At 40.7% G+C, this 20,157-nt stretch overlaps 1 protein-coding gene across 1 annotated transcript in view; it reads left to right on the forward strand.

The window, feature by feature from the left end:
• Window positions 1–481: 481 nt before the first annotated feature.
• Window positions 482–20,157, forward strand: part of LOC308375691 (NACHT, LRR and PYD domains-containing protein 12-like) — a gene marked incomplete at its 3' end in the record, with an annotated part of 34,007 nt that continues 14,331 nt past the window's right edge. Inside the window, exons 1-9 of the mRNA XM_080851875.1 lie at window positions 482–552; window positions 651–2,475; window positions 2,770–2,943; window positions 3,376–3,456; window positions 3,796–3,969; window positions 4,494–4,667; window positions 9,474–9,640; window positions 12,491–13,336; window positions 13,579–13,717. Coding sequence (XP_080708001.1) covers window positions 492–552; window positions 651–2,475; window positions 2,770–2,943; window positions 3,376–3,456; window positions 3,796–3,969; window positions 4,494–4,667; window positions 9,474–9,640; window positions 12,491–13,336; window positions 13,579–13,717 — 3,641 coding nt within the window. The 5' untranslated portion in view covers window positions 482–491. The remainder of the gene's footprint in view (window positions 553–650; window positions 2,476–2,769; window positions 2,944–3,375; window positions 3,457–3,795; window positions 3,970–4,493; window positions 4,668–9,473; window positions 9,641–12,490; window positions 13,337–13,578; window positions 13,718–20,157) is intronic.

Below are 20,157 nucleotides of genomic sequence, written 5' to 3' on the forward strand. Positions count from 1 at the left end.
TAACATTTATGAAGAGTGTATGTCAGTATTCAATTCAATTTTTATTTATTTATTTTTTCACTAGGTGAACATATTGACACAAACGATGCTCCAATAACATGAGTAGTTCATGCTGTCATAATTTCCCCCTAACAGTAATCTCTTCCATTATAAAAAAAATTCCGTTTATGATTGCTGACATAAGGTCTTGACAAACACATCATTCAGTGCTTATGAATGAGCTCTAAAATGCTTTTAAGGGTTAACTAGTGCTCCAATCAGGATCGAAGTAAACATAAGTACAGTCTGTAAATGTTCTGGTACTATGGTTTTATGGCATAATTACATGCAAGTGTGACCAGATATTTGTACTTTAGGTGTTAGAGGAGAACATCAACACCTTTGTGAAGAATGAGCTGAAGAGATTCAAGAGGATGCTGAGTCCAGATTACCAAGAAAACTTTGAAAGTAAAGAAGAGGGTGAAAGTAAAGCCAGAGAAGGGGCTCTGAAGATGGCACTGCACTTCCTTAGGAATATGAAGCAGAGCAAAATCGCAGACAAACTGCAACAAAGTAAGAACTCTTCCTTCTCTTGCATTTGTAATTATTTGCATCAATGAGTTGCATTAGCAACAAAGTTACATTATTATGTTTGATTTTTTATGAAATAGATGAGATGGATGTAGTTTGTCAGACTGAGCTAAAAGGAAATCTCAAGAACAAATACCAGAGTGTGTCTGAAGGAATACCTAAGCAAGGAAGCTCTGCTCTTCTAGAAAATATCTACACAGAGGTCTACATCACAGAAGGAGGAAGTGGAAAAGTAAATGAAGAGCATGAAGTCAGACAGATTGAGTTAAAATCCAAGAGACCAGCTGGACAGGAGACATCAATCAAATGCAATGACATCTTTAAACCCTTACCTGGCCAAGACAAACCGATCAGAAGTGTTGTCACAAAAGGAGTGGCTGGCATTGGTAAAACCGTCTCAGTTCAGAAGTTCATCCTGGACTGGGCAGATGGAAAAGAAAACCAGGATATCCACTTTATATTTCCACTGCTTTTTAGGGAGCTCAACCTCATTAGAGAAAAACAGCTCTCTTTGATGGATCTCCTCCACCACTTTTTCACAGAAATAAACCTGTCAACTTTTCCCAGCCAAGGGAAGAGCAAAGTGTTGTTCATCTTTGATGGTCTGGATGAATGTCGACTCCAACTAGACTTTCAGAAAAATGAAAGTTTGACTGATGTGACAAAGGTCACCTCATTGGACGTACTCCTGACAAATGTCATCAAGGGTAATCTGCTCCCCTCTGCTTTACTTTGGATTACCTCTCGACCAGCAGCAGCCAATCAAATCCCACCTGAGTGTGTTGACCGGGTCACAGAGGTACAAGGGTTCAATGACCCACAGAAGGAGGAGTACTTCCGGAAGAAGATCAATGATAAGAATCTTGCCATTAATGTCATCTCTCACATCAAATTATCAAGAAGCCTCCACATTATGTGCCAAATACCAGTGTTCTGCTGGATTGCTGCTACTGTTCTTGGGGTAATTCTTGGCTCTTCAGGAGGTGGACAGATTCCAAAGACTCTGACAGAGATGTATACCTATTTCCTCATTTTCCAGACCAAACGGAGAAGCAGCAAGTTCGAAAATGTGCATGCCCTTGATCCACAGTGGAACCAGGAAGTTATCCTTGGTCTTGGGAAGTTGGCTTACGAACAGTTAGAAAAAGGAAATCTGATTTTCTATGAAGAAGACCTAAAAGAGTCTGGCATTGATGTCAGAGAGGCAGCAGTATGCTCTGGCATCTGCTCACAGATCTTTCGAGAAGAATCAGGGCTTTATCAAGAAAAGGTGTGCTGCTTCGTGCATTTAAGTGTCCAGGAGTATCTTGCCGCTTTGTATGTGTTTTTGATGATGGCAGTTGAAGGGAAAGACATAATATCCAGACACCAAGCTCGTGAAAAATCCATTTATTTACACCAGAATTTTTGGAAAAGGACATCGAAGTCTCCTTCAATGGAGGAATGCATGATCATCTTACACAAGACTGCTGTGGACAAGGCTTTGGAGCATGATGATGGACGCTTTGACCTATTCCTCCGTTTCCTCCTTGGCCTCTCTCTGGAGTCTAACCAGACACTCCTGCATGGCCTACTACAGAGAGGAGGAAATAAGGGGGGCAATGAAGAAACAATCAGTTTCATTAAGGCAAAGATCAGGGAGGTTCCTTCATCAGAAAGGGTGATCAACCTCTTCCACTGTCTGAATGAACTCAATGACCACTCCTTAGTGGAAGAGGTCCAGAAGTTGCTGAGTGCTGGGACACTTTCTGGAGCTAAACTCTCACCTGCCCAGTGGTCAGCTTTAGTGTTTGTGCTGCTGACATCAGAACAGAAGCTGGATGTGTTTGACTTGAAGAAGTGCATCAGATCTGATGAATGTTTCCTAAGGCTGCAGCCAGTAGTGGAGGAATCTCAAAAGGCTCAGTAAGTATGGTGGCAGTGTTGATTCTCAGCATGGGAGAGGGTAATGACACTAGCTGTGTTTCCATCCAACTTTTGAATGCACATTTTGACCATTTGAATAGTAATTATCTCACTATTGGCATAGGGTATAATGTGACTAAATTTGAATTAAATCAGCATTGGTTGCACTTTTATCACGTTTTCATGTGAAAGTTTCCCACATCTTTTCACTCCTGAGTGTCCATTATTAATTATGATATGTGGAGAAACATTTTCATTGAGCGTATAGTCACTGGTGGCTGTTTCCCCCTCAAGGCTCGATAGCTGTGGGCTCACTGAAAGGAGCTGTACAGCACTGGCATGTATCCTCAGCAAACCGTTTTCAAAACTGAAAAATGTGGATCTCAGTGTCAACAGTATTGGAGATATTGGGGTCCAAGAACTCTGTTGTGGACTGGAGAACCCAAACTGTGCACTGGAGACACTCAGGTAAGACATTCAGATTCTTCAGTATTCCTTAGAAATGAGTTATGTTGGATAATTTGTACATTTTAATGTATTGATCAAATATCCCCATTGTTACAGACAGACAGTAGTTTACTAACACTTTTTAAAATTTTCATGTACAGTTACAGACACACATAGACTTAAAGATCCTCCCTTTCAATGAGAAAAGCTTACTGAATGAACGGCAGAAGTTGCCTTGGTTTATGAAACTAATATCAAGCACATTTTTGGACATAGGCTCAGATGGAAATAAGATATACCGACAGCAGCAGTGTCCTTTTTACTGAGCTTATAGTCACTGGTAGCTGTTTTCCCCTCAAGGCTCGATAGCTGTAGGCTCACTGAAAGGAGCTGTACAGCACTGGCATGTATCCTCAGCAAACCGTTTTCAAAACTGAAAAATGTGGATCTCAGTATCAACAGTATTGGAGATATTGGGGTCCAAGAACTCTGTAGCGCACTGGAGAACCAAAACTGTGCACTGGAGACACTCAGGTAAGACATTCGGATTCTTCAGTATTCCTTAGAAGTGAGTTATGTTGGATAATTTGTACATTTTAATGTATTGATCAAATATCCCCATTGTTACAGACAGACAGTAGTTTACTAACACTTTTTAAAATGTTCATGTACAGTTACAGACACACATAGACTTGAAGATCCTCCTTTTCAATGAGAAAAGCTTACTGAATGAACGGCAGAAGTTGTCTTGGTTTATGAAACTAATATCAAGCACATTTTTGGACATAGGCTCAGATGGAAATAAGATATACCGACAGCAGCAGTGTCCTTTTTACTGAGCTTATAGTCACTGGTAGCTGTTTTCCCCTCAAGGCTCGATAGCTGTGGGCTCACTGAAAGGAGCTGTACAGCACTGGCATGTATCCTCAGCAAAGCATCTTCAAAACTGAAAAATGTGGATCTCAGTGACAACAGTATTGGAGATATTGGGGTCCGAGAACTCTGTATGGGACTTGAGAACCCAAACTGTGCACTGGAGACACTCAGGTAAGAAATTTAGATTCTTCAGTATTCCCTAATAAGGAGTTATGTTAGATCATTTTTAAATTTAAATGAAAACTATACATGAAAAGCATCCCCATTATGAGAGACAGATAATTTTCTATTTTCACACATAGACTTAAATATCCTCCATTTCAATGATAATGATCACTAACCGAACCACAGAAGTTGTCTAAGTTTACAAAACTAATATCATGTACCTGTACATCTTTGCACTAATGCTTAGATGGAAATAAAATGTTTAGAGTATCAAGAAATCTGGATCACTAGATGACTCCTGTTTACTCTTGACGATAATGAAACTATCCTGATCCACATTATGTTAAGCTGAATTTTCATGAATGCGCATAAAAGATGCGAATAAGTTAGATGTAAACCCAGCTTCCGATACAGGAAATAAAGTTTTGTTTGAGTTTTGAATTGATTTAGAAGCACAACACTAATACACAGACAGCAGCAGTGTCCTTTTCATTGAGCTTATAGTCACTGGTGGCTGTTTTCCCCTTAAGGCTCAAGAGCTGTTGGCTCACTGAAAAGAGCTGTACAGCACTGGCATGTATCCTCAGCAAACCATCTTCAAAACTGAAAAATGTGGATCTCAGTGACAACAGTATTGGAGATATTGGGGTCCAAGAACTCTGTATGGGACTTGAGAACCCAAACAGTGCACTGGGGACACTCAGGTAAGACATTTAGATTTTTCAGTATTCCCTAATAATGAGTTTTGTTGGATCATTTCGTACATTTTCATTTCTTGATCAAATATCCCAATTGTTACAGACAGACAGTAGTTCTCTTACAATTTTTCAAATTTTCATGTACAGTTTCAGACACACATAGACTTCATATCACTGAACGAACTGCAGTATTTGTCTCATTTTATGAAACGTATTAGCCTGACGTTGTCATACTCATAATTCTAGTCAGAATATGAGTCATACACTGCTCCATTGGGCTGTGATTATGGGGCGTGTTTCAACCGAACCGGAAAAAGCCTCTTCGCTTAATTGGATAGACCTACAACGAATCACAGCAACGTAATATGTCATCGGGGCCAACTGATTCAACTTTTACCGAATCCCGTAGGAAAGACGGCAAAAACATATTTTCGATCGACAAATGCCTTGATCGCGTTTCTCTGTTCCTCTTTCAAAATGTAAGCGCTGTTGATGAACAGTCTAAAACAGACTCGATGGCAGACCTACACATCTCAGCTCTCGAGGGGCAGCCATGTTTGATGAAAACGAATTCAACCCAAGCGCTCTTTGGTGACGTGGTTGATAACGTTACTGTTGATCATCTGTCCATCATCGTTAAAAGCCCGCCCAACAGAGCAATGCCAGACCAAACTTCCCAACCTCAAATGTTGTTGAATGGGCTATGTTCGGCTGGCATCCAGGCTAGAGACTTACAGCAAGCACATCTTGGGACAAAGGCTCAGATAGAAATACGATATCAAGAGTATCATACATATATTTATATTTAGACTTCTGAAATGATGTCTATTAAGTAATTGTTTACTGCACTAAGTGTTATTATACATGGATATGCTAACAGTAAACTGATTACATATGTTTTTCTCCTTCTCTCTACAGCCTGACATACTGCAGTATTACAGAAGAGGGCTTCAGGTCTCTTGCATCAGCACTGAGATCAAACCCCTCACACATCAGAGTGCTGTGGCTGAGTGGGAATAAAGCAGGAGTGAAGCATCTTTCTTTTCTTCTGGAGGATCCCAACTGTAAACTGAGGTCACTAGAGTGAGTTTCACAAGACCAAATACAGGTGTAAAGTGCATAATAATCAAAGTTTAATGGCAGCTGGAACAAAGGACCTCCTATGTCACTCAGTCCTTGAACATACACACATACACACACACACACACACACACACACACACACACGCTTAGACACACACTCTTACACACACACACACACACACTTAGACACACACAGACACAAACACAGTTACAAACACACACACACTTACAGACACACACACACACACACATATGTATATACATGTATATACAGCCGCGGAAAAAATCACTAGAGTGAGTTTCACAAGACCAAATACAGGTGTAAAGTGCATAATAATCAAAGTTTAATGGCAGCTGGGACAAAGGACCTCCTCTGTCGCTCAGTCCTTGAACATACACACATACACACACACACACACACACACGCTTAGACACACACTCTTACACACACACACACTTAGACACACACTCTTACACACACACACACAGACACAAACACAGTTACAAACACACACACACTTACAGACACACACACACACACACACACATATGTACAGTGGGGAAAATAAGTATTTGAACCCCTGCCGACTTAGCAAGTTTGGCCACTTGCAAAGAAATGTGTGATCTAGAATTTTAATGGTAGGTGTATTTTAACAGTGAGAAACAGAATATCAACTAAAAAATCCAGAAAAATGCATTTTATAAGATTTATGACTTTATTTGCATTTGATGCAAAAAATAAGTATTTGAACCCCCAAGCAAACAGCAAGAATTCTGGCTCCCAATGGCTAGTTATGTGCCCAAAAAGCGCACAGATTAGTCTTCATTAGGTCTAACAAGATATACCTGATCTCAACTGGTGACCTGTATAAAAGAAACCTGTCCAAAGAATCATAATTCACAACTTCAACCTCACCACCATGGGCAAGACCAAAGAGCTGTCCAAGGACGTCAGAGATAAGATTGTAGACCTGCACAAGGCTGGAATGGGCTACAAAACCACGGGCAAGCAGCTTGGTGAGAAGCAGATAACTATTGTTGCGATTATTCATTAATGGAAGCAACACCAAACAACTGTCACCCGCTCTAGGTCTGGGGCTCCATGCAAGATATCCCCTCGTGCGGAATCAGTGATCATTCGAAAGGTGCAGAATAACCCCAGAACTACACAGGGGGAGCTTGTGAATGATCTCAAGGCAGCTGGGACCAGAGTCACCAAGAAAACCATTGGCAACACACCACGCCGTAATTTTTTGAAGTACTGCAGCACTCGCAAGGTCCCCCTGCTCAAGGAAGCGCATGTACAGGGCCATCTGAAGTTTACCATTGCACACTTGAATGATTCTAGGGAGGATTGGGAGACAGAATGTGGTCAGATGATACCAAAATCAAGCTCTTTGGCATCAACTCGACTTGCCGTGTTTGACGGGGGGGGAATGCTGAATATGACCCCAAGAGTACATCATACCCACCATCAAACATGGCGGTGGAAACATTATGATTTGGGGCTGTTTCTCTGCCAAGGGTACAGGACGACTCCACCGCATCAAGGGGACTATGGATGGGGCCATGTAACATGGAATATTGGGCTTGAACCTCATTCCCTCATTCCCTCCCATTGAAAACACAACATTAAAGATTTGTAGAGGATCTGGAAAGAGTGGACCAAAATCCTTCCTGAGATGTTTGTAAACCTGGTGACCAACTACAAGAAACGTCTGACGTCTGTGCTTGCCAATAAGGGTTATTCCACCAAGTACTAAGTCATTTTTGTCAGTCAGTTTTGGGGGTTCAAATACTTATTTTTTGCATCAAATGCAAATAAAGTCATACATGTTATAAAATGCATTTTTCTGGATTTTTTGGTTGATATTCTGTTTCTCACTGTTAATATACACCTACTATTACAATTATAGATCACACATTTCTTTGCAAGTGGCCAAACTTGTGAAATCGCAAGGGGTTCAAATACTTATTTTCCCCACTGTATATACATGTATATACAGCCGCGGAAAAAATTAAGAGACCACTTCAAAATTATCAGTTTCTCTGGTTTTACTATTTATTGGTATGAGTTAAAGTAAAGTTAACATTTTAGTTTTATTCTATAAATTACTGACAACATTTCTACCAAATTTCAAATAAAAATCTTGTCATTTAGAGCATTTATTTGCAGAAAAATGACAATTGGTCAAAATAGCAAAATAAATGGAAAGTTTTCAGATCTCGAATAATGCAAAGAAAATAAGTTCATATTCATTCTTAAACTACACAATACTAATGCTTTAACTTAGGAAGAGATCAGAAATCAATATCTGGAAACGCCGCATCTTTTTTTGTTATTTTGACCAATTGGCATTTTTCTGCAAATAATTCTCTAAATGACAGTATTTTTATTTGAAATTCAGTAGAAATTTTGTCAGTAGTTTATAGAATGAAACAAAAGTGTTAATTTTACTCAAACACATACCAATAAATAGTAAAAAAAGAAAAACTGATAATTTTTTTAAAGTGGTCTCTGAATTTTTTCCGCGGCTGTATATATACTTATTTGTTTTACATTCCTTTCAATGTCTATCTAAAATGATTTACATTATTTTCCCTTTCCTCTTTACAGCCTTTCAAACTGCAGTATTACAGAGAAGGACTTCAGTTATCTTGCATCAGCACTGAGATCAAACCCCTCACACATGAGAGAGCTGCAGCTGAGTGGGAAGAAAGCAGGAGACTCAGGAGTGCAGCAACTTTCTTCTCTTCTGGAGGATCCCAACTGTAAACTGGAGAAATTAGAGTGAGTATCACAAGACCAAATACTGAGTTGCTATCAGTGAATTTGACAGTGATAGTGATTTGTCATAGCCTGACGATGTCATACTAATAATTCTAGTCAGAATATGAGTCTGATACTGCTCCATTGAGCTGTGATTATGGGGCGTGTTTCAAACTAAATGCCTCTTCGCTCAATTGGATATAACTAGAACCAATCATAGCAACGTAGTATGACCATCGGGGCCAGCTGATACATTCAACTTTTACCGGATCCCGTAGGAAGGACGGCAAAAACATCTTTTCGATCGAAAAATACCTTGATAGCGTGTCTCTGTTCCTCTTTCAAAATGAATGCACTGTCAATGTCTTCTAAAACAGACTTGAATCCCCAAATTTTAGCTCTCCAGCGGCAGCCATGTTTGTTGAATACAAACTCAACCCAAGCGTTGGTGACATAGTTGATAACGTTACGGTTGATCATCTGTCCATCATCATATAAAGCCCGCCCTGACAATTTGATTGGTCCGGCAGAATCCTGCCTTCTGATAATTTCTCCCCAACGGAGCAGTGCCGGACCAAACTTCCCATCCTCAAATTTTGTGGGCGGGGCTAAGTTCGGTCTGGCATCCAGGCTACAATTGTCAAGCTGTTCACATGTAAAAGGATAAAACTACTTCAGAAGTAAACTTCTTATCTCTCTCCTTTCCAACTTTTTTACACAAACTCTCTCTCGAGCACACACACATACACACAACCTCACACACACACACACACACACACACACACACAGTTACAGAAACACACACACTTACAAACACACACACACACTTACAAACGCACACACACACACACTTACATACATTTTGTATACATATTTATATATATAAATACTTATTTGTTTTACATTCCTTTCAATTCTTTTTCTAAGGATTCACATAATTTTTCTCTTTCCTCTCTACAGCCTTTCAAACTGCAGTATTACAGAGAAGGGCTTCAGTTCTCTTGTATCATCACTGAGATCAAACCCCTCACACATCAGAGAGCTGCAGTTGAGTGGGAATGAAACAGGAGACTCAGGAGTGAAGCATCTTACTTCTATTCTGGAGGATCCCAACTGTAAACTGAAGAAACTAGAGTGAGTATCACAAGACCAAATACTGAGTTGCTATGAGTGAATTTGACAGTGATATTGAACTGCCATGCTCTTCACATGTAAAGGGTCACTATTAATTCAGCAGTAAACACTTCATATCTACCTCTCACTCCATCTTCATAAGACAAATTCATTACACAAACACACACTCACTTTCAAACAAAGAGGCAAACAGACAGGGACACACACACACACCCATGCACGCACGCACGCACGCACATACGCACGCACGCACGCACACACACACACTAATACTAACACACACACACACGCACACACACACATATACACACATACACACACACACATACTTAAGGCCCCGTCACACCATAACGTTCTGGTCAACATTCTTTGACGTTAGAGGAAACGTTGGTAAAAGTTGCATGTGTCATATTACGTCCAATGAGCTTCATTTGAGCGTTTCACGAACGTCCATGCATGTGGGTATATAAACCGATGCTTGCAGGGTTCAGTTGATTCTGGGCTACCATAAAGAACACCCACTATGGAGGATCCAGAATGACTAGGGAGGATATATAAATATATAATATATCTTGTATATACCCTCTTATGCACACAACATCTGCTAGCAACATTCTATAAACTATAAAGTTTGGAACCTTTCTTCTGTCTTTTTCCACGTCAAAAAAGGTAAATACTAATACAACACATTTAGTAATGATCCATGATCCATTTTGTAATGATCCATGAATTAGTCCAGCACTGTCGTCTTCGTTGGGGTCTTCTTCTCTGCAGGCGAGTTCCCTCGATGCGCTCAGCTATGTTCAAGTTTTGTACATCTACTTCATGCTGGGCTATAGCAAGCATATAACATAGAAGACCTGACGAAGACAACAGTGCTGGACTAAATCATGGATCATTACAATATGGATCATTACAAAATGGATCATGGATCATTAAAAATTGTGTAAATATTTACCTTTTCGAACGTGGAAAAAGACAGTAGAAAGGTTCCAAACTTTATAGTTTATAGAATGTTGCTAGCAGATGTTGTGTGCATTATTAGTAGGAGTGGACTACTTTAATGGCAATTATTAGCCAGTGTTAATCAATGATAAATACAGGCTTGAATGAATGTATTAATTTATAAGGAAAGACAAATGATGGGAATTTCATGACTCCTGTGGGAATAGTTTGGAGTCTCGCTCCACCCAACACAGTTACTTTTAGTTCGCTCAGATGATTTCAGACTGGATGGTTTGAGTTTTTTATCCTGCCCCTCTTACACCTTTTTTTCATCCTGGCGGCATGATGTTCACTGTTCAGAACAACTGAATCCACTATGATTTTCCAGGGTGTTATACCCGTTTCACCATAAAACCCACTGTTACGACCCACTGCACCTCTACAGACGTTGCAATGGCCATGCGTGGCCTGTAGGACGTTTTGGGATGATTGATGACTGATCACCTACACCTGACGAGGTGTAGGAAATAAAAGCATCAATGGACACCTGACTCCCGGGCTCAGGATATCGACGTCTAAACCCCTAGACACGTTGCTATTGTATTGAGATTGTTTTGGACTGAATAAACACGCGTGCTTTTTTGTAAGAAACCGTTGCTGTCTGCCTCCAATGTTATTGTTTCAGTCACGAGCCGGCTGGAACGTAACAATTGGGGTTCTCGACCGGGATAGTATTGTTTTTGGAGTGCAGACAGTCATAGTCGGTGAGTGAACTAACTGTGTGTTGCTGGGTAAACGGGGCTTACTCCTGTAGGTAAGAGTTCTCCAGCTGTGTCGGGACTGACGCTTCCATCGGAGTACTGTTTGTTGTGTTTTTTGTTATTTTCGTTTGTTATTTTTTGCGGTAATTCCGGGTGGGGGTACGCTTCGGGGTTTGGAAGTTTGACTGCGTCTATGGTCTGCTTCATTCCCGCGAGTTCAGCGTTTAAAGTTTGCCTCGAGCCTGGTAAGCCGTAGAAGACTAGCAAGGCGAAGTTAGTTTATATTCAACTAGGAGGGGAGTAGCTCAGAGCCCAAAGAAAAGGGATTGTTTGCCGGTGACGCACAGTGAGTGAAACTCACGAGGTTTGTTGTTTTTCCCTTGTTAGAGCGTTTGTTGGTAATTCATAATTAAGACGTGTTATTCAGTGTAGTAGTGGTATTAGTTATCGCTGTTTAGTGATACGAATTGAACGAGCTTAACTGTGCCTGGTGCACGTTAAAAGTATCGAGGCTGGAGAGTGAAGCCTCTTATCCAGTAGCGGTGTGTGACTGGGCTATTGTGGCAAGCCATTTTGATTGTAAGGGATTGTGGCAAGTTTTTGGGAAACCTAGACTGCCTATGGTTTGCATTGCTGCTGGTGGGTTATAGTCTCTGTTAGTTGGAGGGGTGGTTATCTTCCACTTTTTCCTCTTCTGGTTGAACTGTGTTCTAGGCCAGATTGCATAAGGTGTTCCTGACAACATTTAAGGTGTAAACAGTGGTTTACATATCTGTGGGTAATTGTGTGTTAGGAAATTGTATAGTATACTTATTGTTTTCCTCTGGTGGCACTATGGCTTCAGAGATGGAGGAAATTACTAATGAAGCTCAGCTGGAAGAGATGGAGGTTTAACAAAAACGTCTGGAAATAGAACTAGAAATAAAAAAGTTAGAGTTCCAGAGGGAACAAGCCAAATGGGAACGCGAAGACAGACTGCTCGAACAGGAGCGCGAGGACCACCAGCATGAACGCGATCGGCAGTTTAACTTAAGGGAAATGGAATTAGAGTTAGGAGCTAGAAAGACTGGGTCCTTAACAACATTTGCCCGTCCTTTGATATCTGCAAAAGTGTCAGGATGGTGCCACCCTTTTCAGAGCAGGAAGTGGATCTTTACTTTCCCTACTTTGAGAGAGTGGCTACCTCTCTGAAGTGGCCCAAAGAGTCCTGGACGCTTCTTTTGCAGAGTGTTTTGGTAGGGAGGGCTCTGGATGTGTATGTGTCTATGCCCATGGAACAATCTTTTTCATATGAGACGGTGAAAAGGGAAATACTTCATAGGTATGATTTGGTGCCTGAAGCACATCGCCAGTGCTTCCGCCATTGTACAAAGACTTACCAGCACACGTACGTGGAGTTTGCACATCAGAAAAGGTATCTGTTTGGTCGCTGGTGTACCTCACAGAAGGCAGACTCCATGGAGCTACTCAAGGAGTTAATCCTCCTTGAGGACTTTAAGAAGTGTGATCCTAATGAGGTGGCTACCTATCTGAATGAGCAGAGGGTGGAAACTCTGGCTCACGCATCCAAATTGGCAGATGAGTATGTGTTGACCCACCGAGGCAGGCAGGATAGATTTATTGGTGATCAGTGTAGGTTCAGAGTTCCAGTCAGGGGCAGAGTGACGAGGCCTAACCCTGTGTCTAACCCTAGGGGTTATAAGAATTCAGCTGATTTTAACTACTGTATAAAGTGCTTTTACTGTAAAAAGCCAGGGCACAAAATATCTGAGTGCCATGCACTTAATAAGAAGAAATTGAAATCTGTTGAATTCGGAAAAGCTAAAGAGGTCAAGTCTGAGAAGACTACAAATCGTAAGCTTAACCTGAAAGAGCCATCAGGGGAACTACAACTGAACCGCCTCAAGCAAGAAGTTCTTGAGAAAGAACAACGTCATGAGCAAGAACTCAAGTCATCTAAAGATGAGCGAAACAAGCTTCTGGGTGAGGCTAGTAAACGAGAAGATGACCTTCAGATCCTTTCAAAGCAGCTTAGGGAACAGCTGGAGCATAAGGAAAGGATACTGAAAGAAAAATCAGACACCATATCTTCTCTACAGCAGCAGTGGGAAAATCAACAGGAAGATTCTAAGGGGCAGATGGAGCAACTGAATGTGGAACCTAAAGCCCAAGATTTGAATAAGAGAAAGCTTAAAATGGAATTTGAAAGTTTTTCCCCATTAAAGGTCCTCTTCATGTGGCTGTTGATGCCAGTGACTATGTTGGGGTGGTACTTCCACAGTTGCGCTCAGATGGTGGTGAACATCTGGCTATGGATTATTCCAATGTGGAGAAGGAGGCACTACCCCTTGTCATGGCAGAACAGTATATTGAGGTTTATTTGGATTTTGCCTCTGGTTTTGGTACGGGCTACACGGATTGAAGTCCTCTAGTGTTCATCGACGGCATGAAGAACTCAAAATCAACGAAAATGCGCTGGAGTCTTATACCCCAGCAGTATCCTTTTTACATTTCATATATTTGAGAAGTTGATAACATTATTTCTGATGCTCTCGAGAGCGTGAATACATGTTGCCTTATGAAGTGTAGTCTCTTTGTTTCTCAAATTTCCTAGGGCCCTGGATGTTGGGGGAATGGAGTCTTCACAGAGTCACAGAGGGTCGTTTTTTTGTGTTTCTAGGTTTCCTAGGTAAACCTTCTTGGGAGGGAGGTGTTACGACCCACTGCACCTCTACAGACGTTGCAATGGCCATGCGTGGCCTGTAGGATGTTTTGGGATGATTGATGACTGATCACCTACACCTGACGAGGTGTAGGAAATAAAAGCATCAATGGACACCTGACTCCCGGGCTCAGGATATCGACGTCTAAACACCTAGACACGTTGCCATTGTATTGAGATTGTTTTGGACTGAATAAACACGCGTGCTTTTTTGTAAGAAACCGTTGCTGTCTGCCTCCAATGTTATTGTTTCAGTCACGAGCCGGCTGGAACATAACACCCACACGCCAGCAAAACGCTACTCTGTCGTTATTAACACTTTAGGCACAAGCTCAACACGCTTGTCTAACGTTGACTTATTACACGGCTGTTCTTAATGCTGTAGTATGCTCCATTCACTTGAGTGGGGCTTCCCAACGTTCTGCGGTCAATTATTTTCCGATAACTGACCGTTGCTATACACCCTGTAAGCAAAATGACGTCCCCTAGACGTCCTGTAATGGTCTCTCTGGACGTTCTAAAAACGTAAATGTGTATGGTTCCCGTGACGACTTTAGGACGTTTTGCACGACGTTCCAAGACCGTCCCGAGGACGTTGCGGTGACAACTGGGAAACGTTTTCTATAGGTCATGGGGACGTTATGCAGGACGTTGCAAGCACCTCCCGAGGGCATTGTGGTTACGTCTGGGGAACGTGTTTCTATAGGTCCTGGGGACGTTCTGCAGGAAGTTGCAAGAACGTCCTGAGGGCATTGTGGTGACATCTGGGAAACGTGTTTTAGACGTCCTGGGTACGTTATTCAAGGATGCACCGCGGACGTAGCAGGCACGACCGTTTTTGCTGAGCTAAATGAAGAAAATAAAATAATAATAGATCGCGGAGCCGTCATTTTGCTTACAGGGCGCACACACACACAAGTTCAAGTTCATGTATTTTACACATTTCATATGATATGCATAGACACATACACAGACACACACGATTACGGGCATGGGAATTGAACCGTAAACCTTCCTATTACTAAACGAGATCGCTACCTACTGTCCTAACACTGTCTGATTAAGATTGTGTCACTTTAACAGGTTTATCACAGTGTGAGACAGCCAACAAACTTAGTCTTTTTTTCCGAGGGTTTGAGGAAAAGCATATTGTAGCAATCTCAGTCACTACGCATTGAGGGTTTTCCGTAATGATTACTTTTTAAATTAACATCCATGGCACATCACGGACGTGCGGGCAGGGAGGCAGAATAACTAGCCAAACTAAGAATGATGAAATAAAATAAATATGAATGCTTCTTTACTGATCTGTGCTATAAATGTAATGTCTGCATGATTCCAATACAATGCATACATAGGAAGGTGACCAAGTGTCTAGCTTTAACATATTGAGCTTTCCATAGGCCTTCAAAGATGCTGCAACAGAACGAAGAGCTCACCGGTCAAATTGTCTGATTGGAATTTCTTTAAAAATCCCGTCTCGCAAGCAGAATCTGGATTTGACAACAATTCTAATATTTAGGCCTATAAAGCAAACGTGCACTGCCCTTATTATGTTTTAAAGGAACAGCCTAATCTGCCGTTAGAAGGTTATTTAACAACACGCATATGCTGCATTTTAAATAAAGCGCAAACCCTCGGTTTCAAACGAGGAGCGAACTGAGTGAGAAGGATCCAACATGGCCAAGCAGACTAGCCTTAAAAGCTTTTTTTCAGAGGCCAACTGAACTGAACAACAGTGATGAGGGTAAACCTTCTGACGAGGATGAACCTGTCCTGTAATACCTGCAGTGTTGCGCGTTTCCTTTTATTATAGGCCTACTGCGCGCCGAAGAGCCGCGAGCGGTATTGCAGACAGAGATTTTGAAAAATTATAGCACTCGCAGCATATTGAAAATTGGAGCTTTGAACTTAGTTCAAAATTTTGAATTATGAACAATGAACTGAGCAAGTTCATGTAGAAAGTGAACTTTCCAAACACTGAATACCTGACTCATTGAACAGAGCAATGACCATGTTGCGGCGCTCATTTTAACGCCACAGCAGGTTGCGCTTAAAGGCCACTTATTGACGCGCATCAGACATAAATGTTTTTGTTTCCCATTGTAAACTTAGGAAAATAAACATGTTGCATTCTAAACTACCTGATTATGTTATTATTTAACCCTCTAGATCCCATAGCGGCCGTGGACGGCCTTCTTGTAGAATCCCATAGCGGCCGTCGACGGCCGTAACTTTTAAAGACACGGTGTTAATACTACAACATTAATATATGAAAAAATACACCGCTAATGGATAGATTAACTTCTTACTTTTATTTTGAAACCGGAAACGGGATATGCTGTCATTGGCTTTTTTTAAGTATTTGCCAATTTAACCTTGCTACTGACAGATCGCCTGAAGATTACAGTGTCTGTTGGAGTAAAGGCTAGAAATCAGAGACGTCTACATCTGTTCTCACTGGATGATACCGTATTTTTGTGCACCAATGACGACGACTAATCACGTTTGTATGACAGTAACGATCTTGTTTGAGAAGTCAGAAATAAAAAACCGTATTCAAATAGAAATATAAGTATCCTCCTGTTTATTTCTGACTAGCTAACTCGCCAGTAACGTCTTCGTATGGCAGTAACTGAGAAGTGTTGGTTTACAAATAGCACCAGCCTCATCGTATACATAGACAAAAGTCATAGCTAGATCAGTGATGTTTGAATAGATTGTAAAGCCATGACACTTTTATTAGCAGAGATATGTAACATTTAATAATTGGTCTTTGAGGGACGTTCAGTAAAGCTAATTTTCACGTTACCTCACTTGTGGAAATGGCGGTCAATTCGTGACTTTAGTTTAGCAACCTACGAAGGAAGCACCCGCGTCTGTGGGTGAGAGCTATTATTTGCACAAATAAACGACGTGGGTAATCGGCTGTGTTTTCTGGTTTTCAGAAGAAATGTCTTACAATTTGTATCGTCATCTCAATTTCCATGACCAGTTTGCCAGCTTACTTGCTAGCTATCTACATTGACTGAGGTAACGTTAGTCTGAGGAGTTCGTCTGGAGTTGGTTGATAGCCAGCTATTGACTCAGCCTCATCACTTACTAAACTGATCAGTTTAAGATAAATAACATGTATAGTAAAAAAACTTCATCTCTACTAGTATTTCAAATCCCTCATTTGTTTTGAGCTGTAAGCTTATGGTAACAACAGTAGCTACAATCAATAGCAAGGTCATCATTGAATATTGAAAACCTCATATTGAAATGGTATTCAGCAGATTATTCGACAGCCAACTAGTAATATGTTATGATGTTACATTTTAAGCTTGTACAGCTTTTATGCTGTGGAAAAGCTAATCACAATGAAATCAGGACCAAGGTATAGGACATCACTACTACAAAAATCTATAGTAGATGTGATATAGCTTGTCTGTATGTAGTACACACTGGGATATTGAGCTGATGTTGTGGCATAAAACAATTGACATAAAAATGGATGAAACAATAATGACTTCCACTGTGATGGCTTACAATAATAGGATAGTTTTTTCTTTTTCTTTTATGTGTCAGGATGTCAGTTGTTCCACCTCATCTGAGGGTAGAGAAGTGAGTGAGGGTGCTGTGGCAGCAAAGAGAAGTGAGGACATGGGGGGAGAGGAACAGCGAGAGGCCTGATGAGCATAAGGAAGCTTCAGTAGGACATAGTAGGTTTCTCACTGACGGTATTGAAGATGGAAAGTTGTCAAGTGGTGGTGTTTGTATAGGTAGTCTGACATTACAGTCTGTAGTCTATAGTAGTCTGACATTAGATCTATTACTACCCTCACATAGTGTACTGGTATGCTCGATGGGTTAAGTGTTCTGGGAATGTGTACATGGTATTTGAGACGAGTGAAAATAATTGGAAAAAACTGTAAAAACAAACTTTTCCGTTGGTTTGTACATACAAGTTTTGTGTGGCAAGAATGCCAGGTGTGATAAGTGGTACAGTGGTTAGTGTTGTTGGCTAACAAGTAGGCTATCTGCCCTGGGTTAAATTCCTGGCCAATGAAAGATGATAGTGTAAATCACTTTGGATAGACATGTTTGTTTTAGTTCCCTTTTTGGGTCACTTTGTCTCATTGATGGCCCATGACTTTCATAAGCAGCAGTAATAGTGGGAAAATGTCTTCATTGACACCTACAGTACATCTATATTTTACATTACATTTCAACGCAAATGCTGTACAGCGGTAGTTGGTAGCAAGGCTGCAAAACAAACAAAACAAAGATGTAAACTAAATTCCAATCAAGATGTAAACTATATACATTTATGTAGGCTAAAAACTAAATCTGTCTTATGTCAAGTGTATAATTTAATTTGTCTGAAAATACAGCATCTTTCCATCTACAGTGATCTAAATTGTGTCTGGTTAAAAAACTAAAGTTAACTGTTTTGAACAGAGTATCTAAATATCTTGAAAAAAAAATGCTGTAGTTGCACAGCATTTTGCTGGTGGTGAACATTGACTGCATTTTGGATCTAAGCAATGGAAAAGTATCCCATTTAGTTGGTCTACAGCTGGATGTGTTAAGTGTTTTGAGAAAGAGTACATGGTATTGAACCAAGTGTGAAAATGATTGGAAAAAACTGTAATGGTCTCACTTTCGGAAGCTTGTTACCAGAGTCTGCTATCCCTGGGTTTGAACAGGGTAGGTATCTGAATAACTCCTCATACTTATTTCATGGCATTGGTGTCTGCCACATAGGACACTTGTAAGGCTGGATCAGATGAACAGTAGTCAAGAAAAGAGGGTATATGATGGATACCCAGGTGGATGTTTATCCTCACAAACACCTTTACCTCCTCCACAAATGTATTGCACCAGGATGCTTTTGAAGAGGCATAGAGTTAGGTGTTTTCCACCAAATTAGCAAAAATGTTGGTAATCTGTATGGTTAAGTAGTGTTAATATTTCAATATTTATTCATTTATTTACAAAATATATAACAAATACTAATAAAAAACATTAAGAATATATTAAATATAATAACTACATCTGCTGTACGTTTCAAAACTTATGAATTTGAACTTTAGGGTGTGTGTAATGATTTGTATTTTAATATTTGTAGAAGTCACTAATACATATTTTATATCATATTAACAAAGAATTTATGCCCTTTCAAACAAAACAAACTTGTAATTGTAATTTTTCTTTTGTTTTCTAACTGTAACTGTTTGTTTACAGAATAACAAAAAATGAAGGAATTCTCTGTTTTTCGTGGGATTTTGCTGCAGTGTTCTAGAATTCCGTTGGGGTATAGAGGGTTAAGCTATGCAGGCGGTCAGTTTTCTTCAATAGGCTAATTTAGAAGCAGAAATAGGTTAGATATTTGGCCGGCTTTTCATTAAAATGTCGGTCAAATGAAAAACATTTTTCTGGTTCAGAGAGGGCCATCAGAGGACGTCAAGGGGACGTTTTGGAAGGACCAAATGCGAATGTCCCGCAGAGGACCACAGGTAAAGGTTACGGGGACGTTTTTAAAGGACTTCCTGGGGACTTATGCTGAGTGACCAAATTATAACATTCCTTAATAGTCCGTTTTAAGGCTGATGCGAACGTCACGCAGAGGACCTGCAGGTAAAGGTTAAGGGACGTTTTTAAAGGACGTCCTGGGGACATGTGCTGAGTGACCAAATTATAACGTTCCTTAATAGTCAGTTTTAAGGCTCATGCGAACGTCACGCAGAGGACCTGCAGGTAAAGGTTATGGGGACGTTTTTAAATGACGTCCTGGGGACGTGTGCTGAGTGACCAAATTATAACGCTCCTTAATAGTCCGTTTTAAGGCTCATGCGAACGTCACGCAGAGGACCTGCAGGTAAAGGTTACGGGGACGTTTTTAAATTACGTCCTGGGTACGTGTGCTGAGTGACCAAATTATAACGTTCCTTAATAGTCCGTTTTAAGGCTCATGCGAACGTCACGCAGAGGACCTGCAGGTAAAGGTTACGGGGACGTTTTTAAAGGACGTCCTGGGGACATGTGCTGATCAAATTATAACGTTCCTTAATAGTCCGTTTTAAGGCTCATGCGAACG

Source organism: Sprattus sprattus (genome assembly GCF_963457725.1).
Source record: "Sprattus sprattus genome assembly, chromosome: 15".
NCBI lineage: Eukaryota > Metazoa > Chordata > Actinopteri > Clupeiformes > Clupeidae > Sprattus > Sprattus sprattus.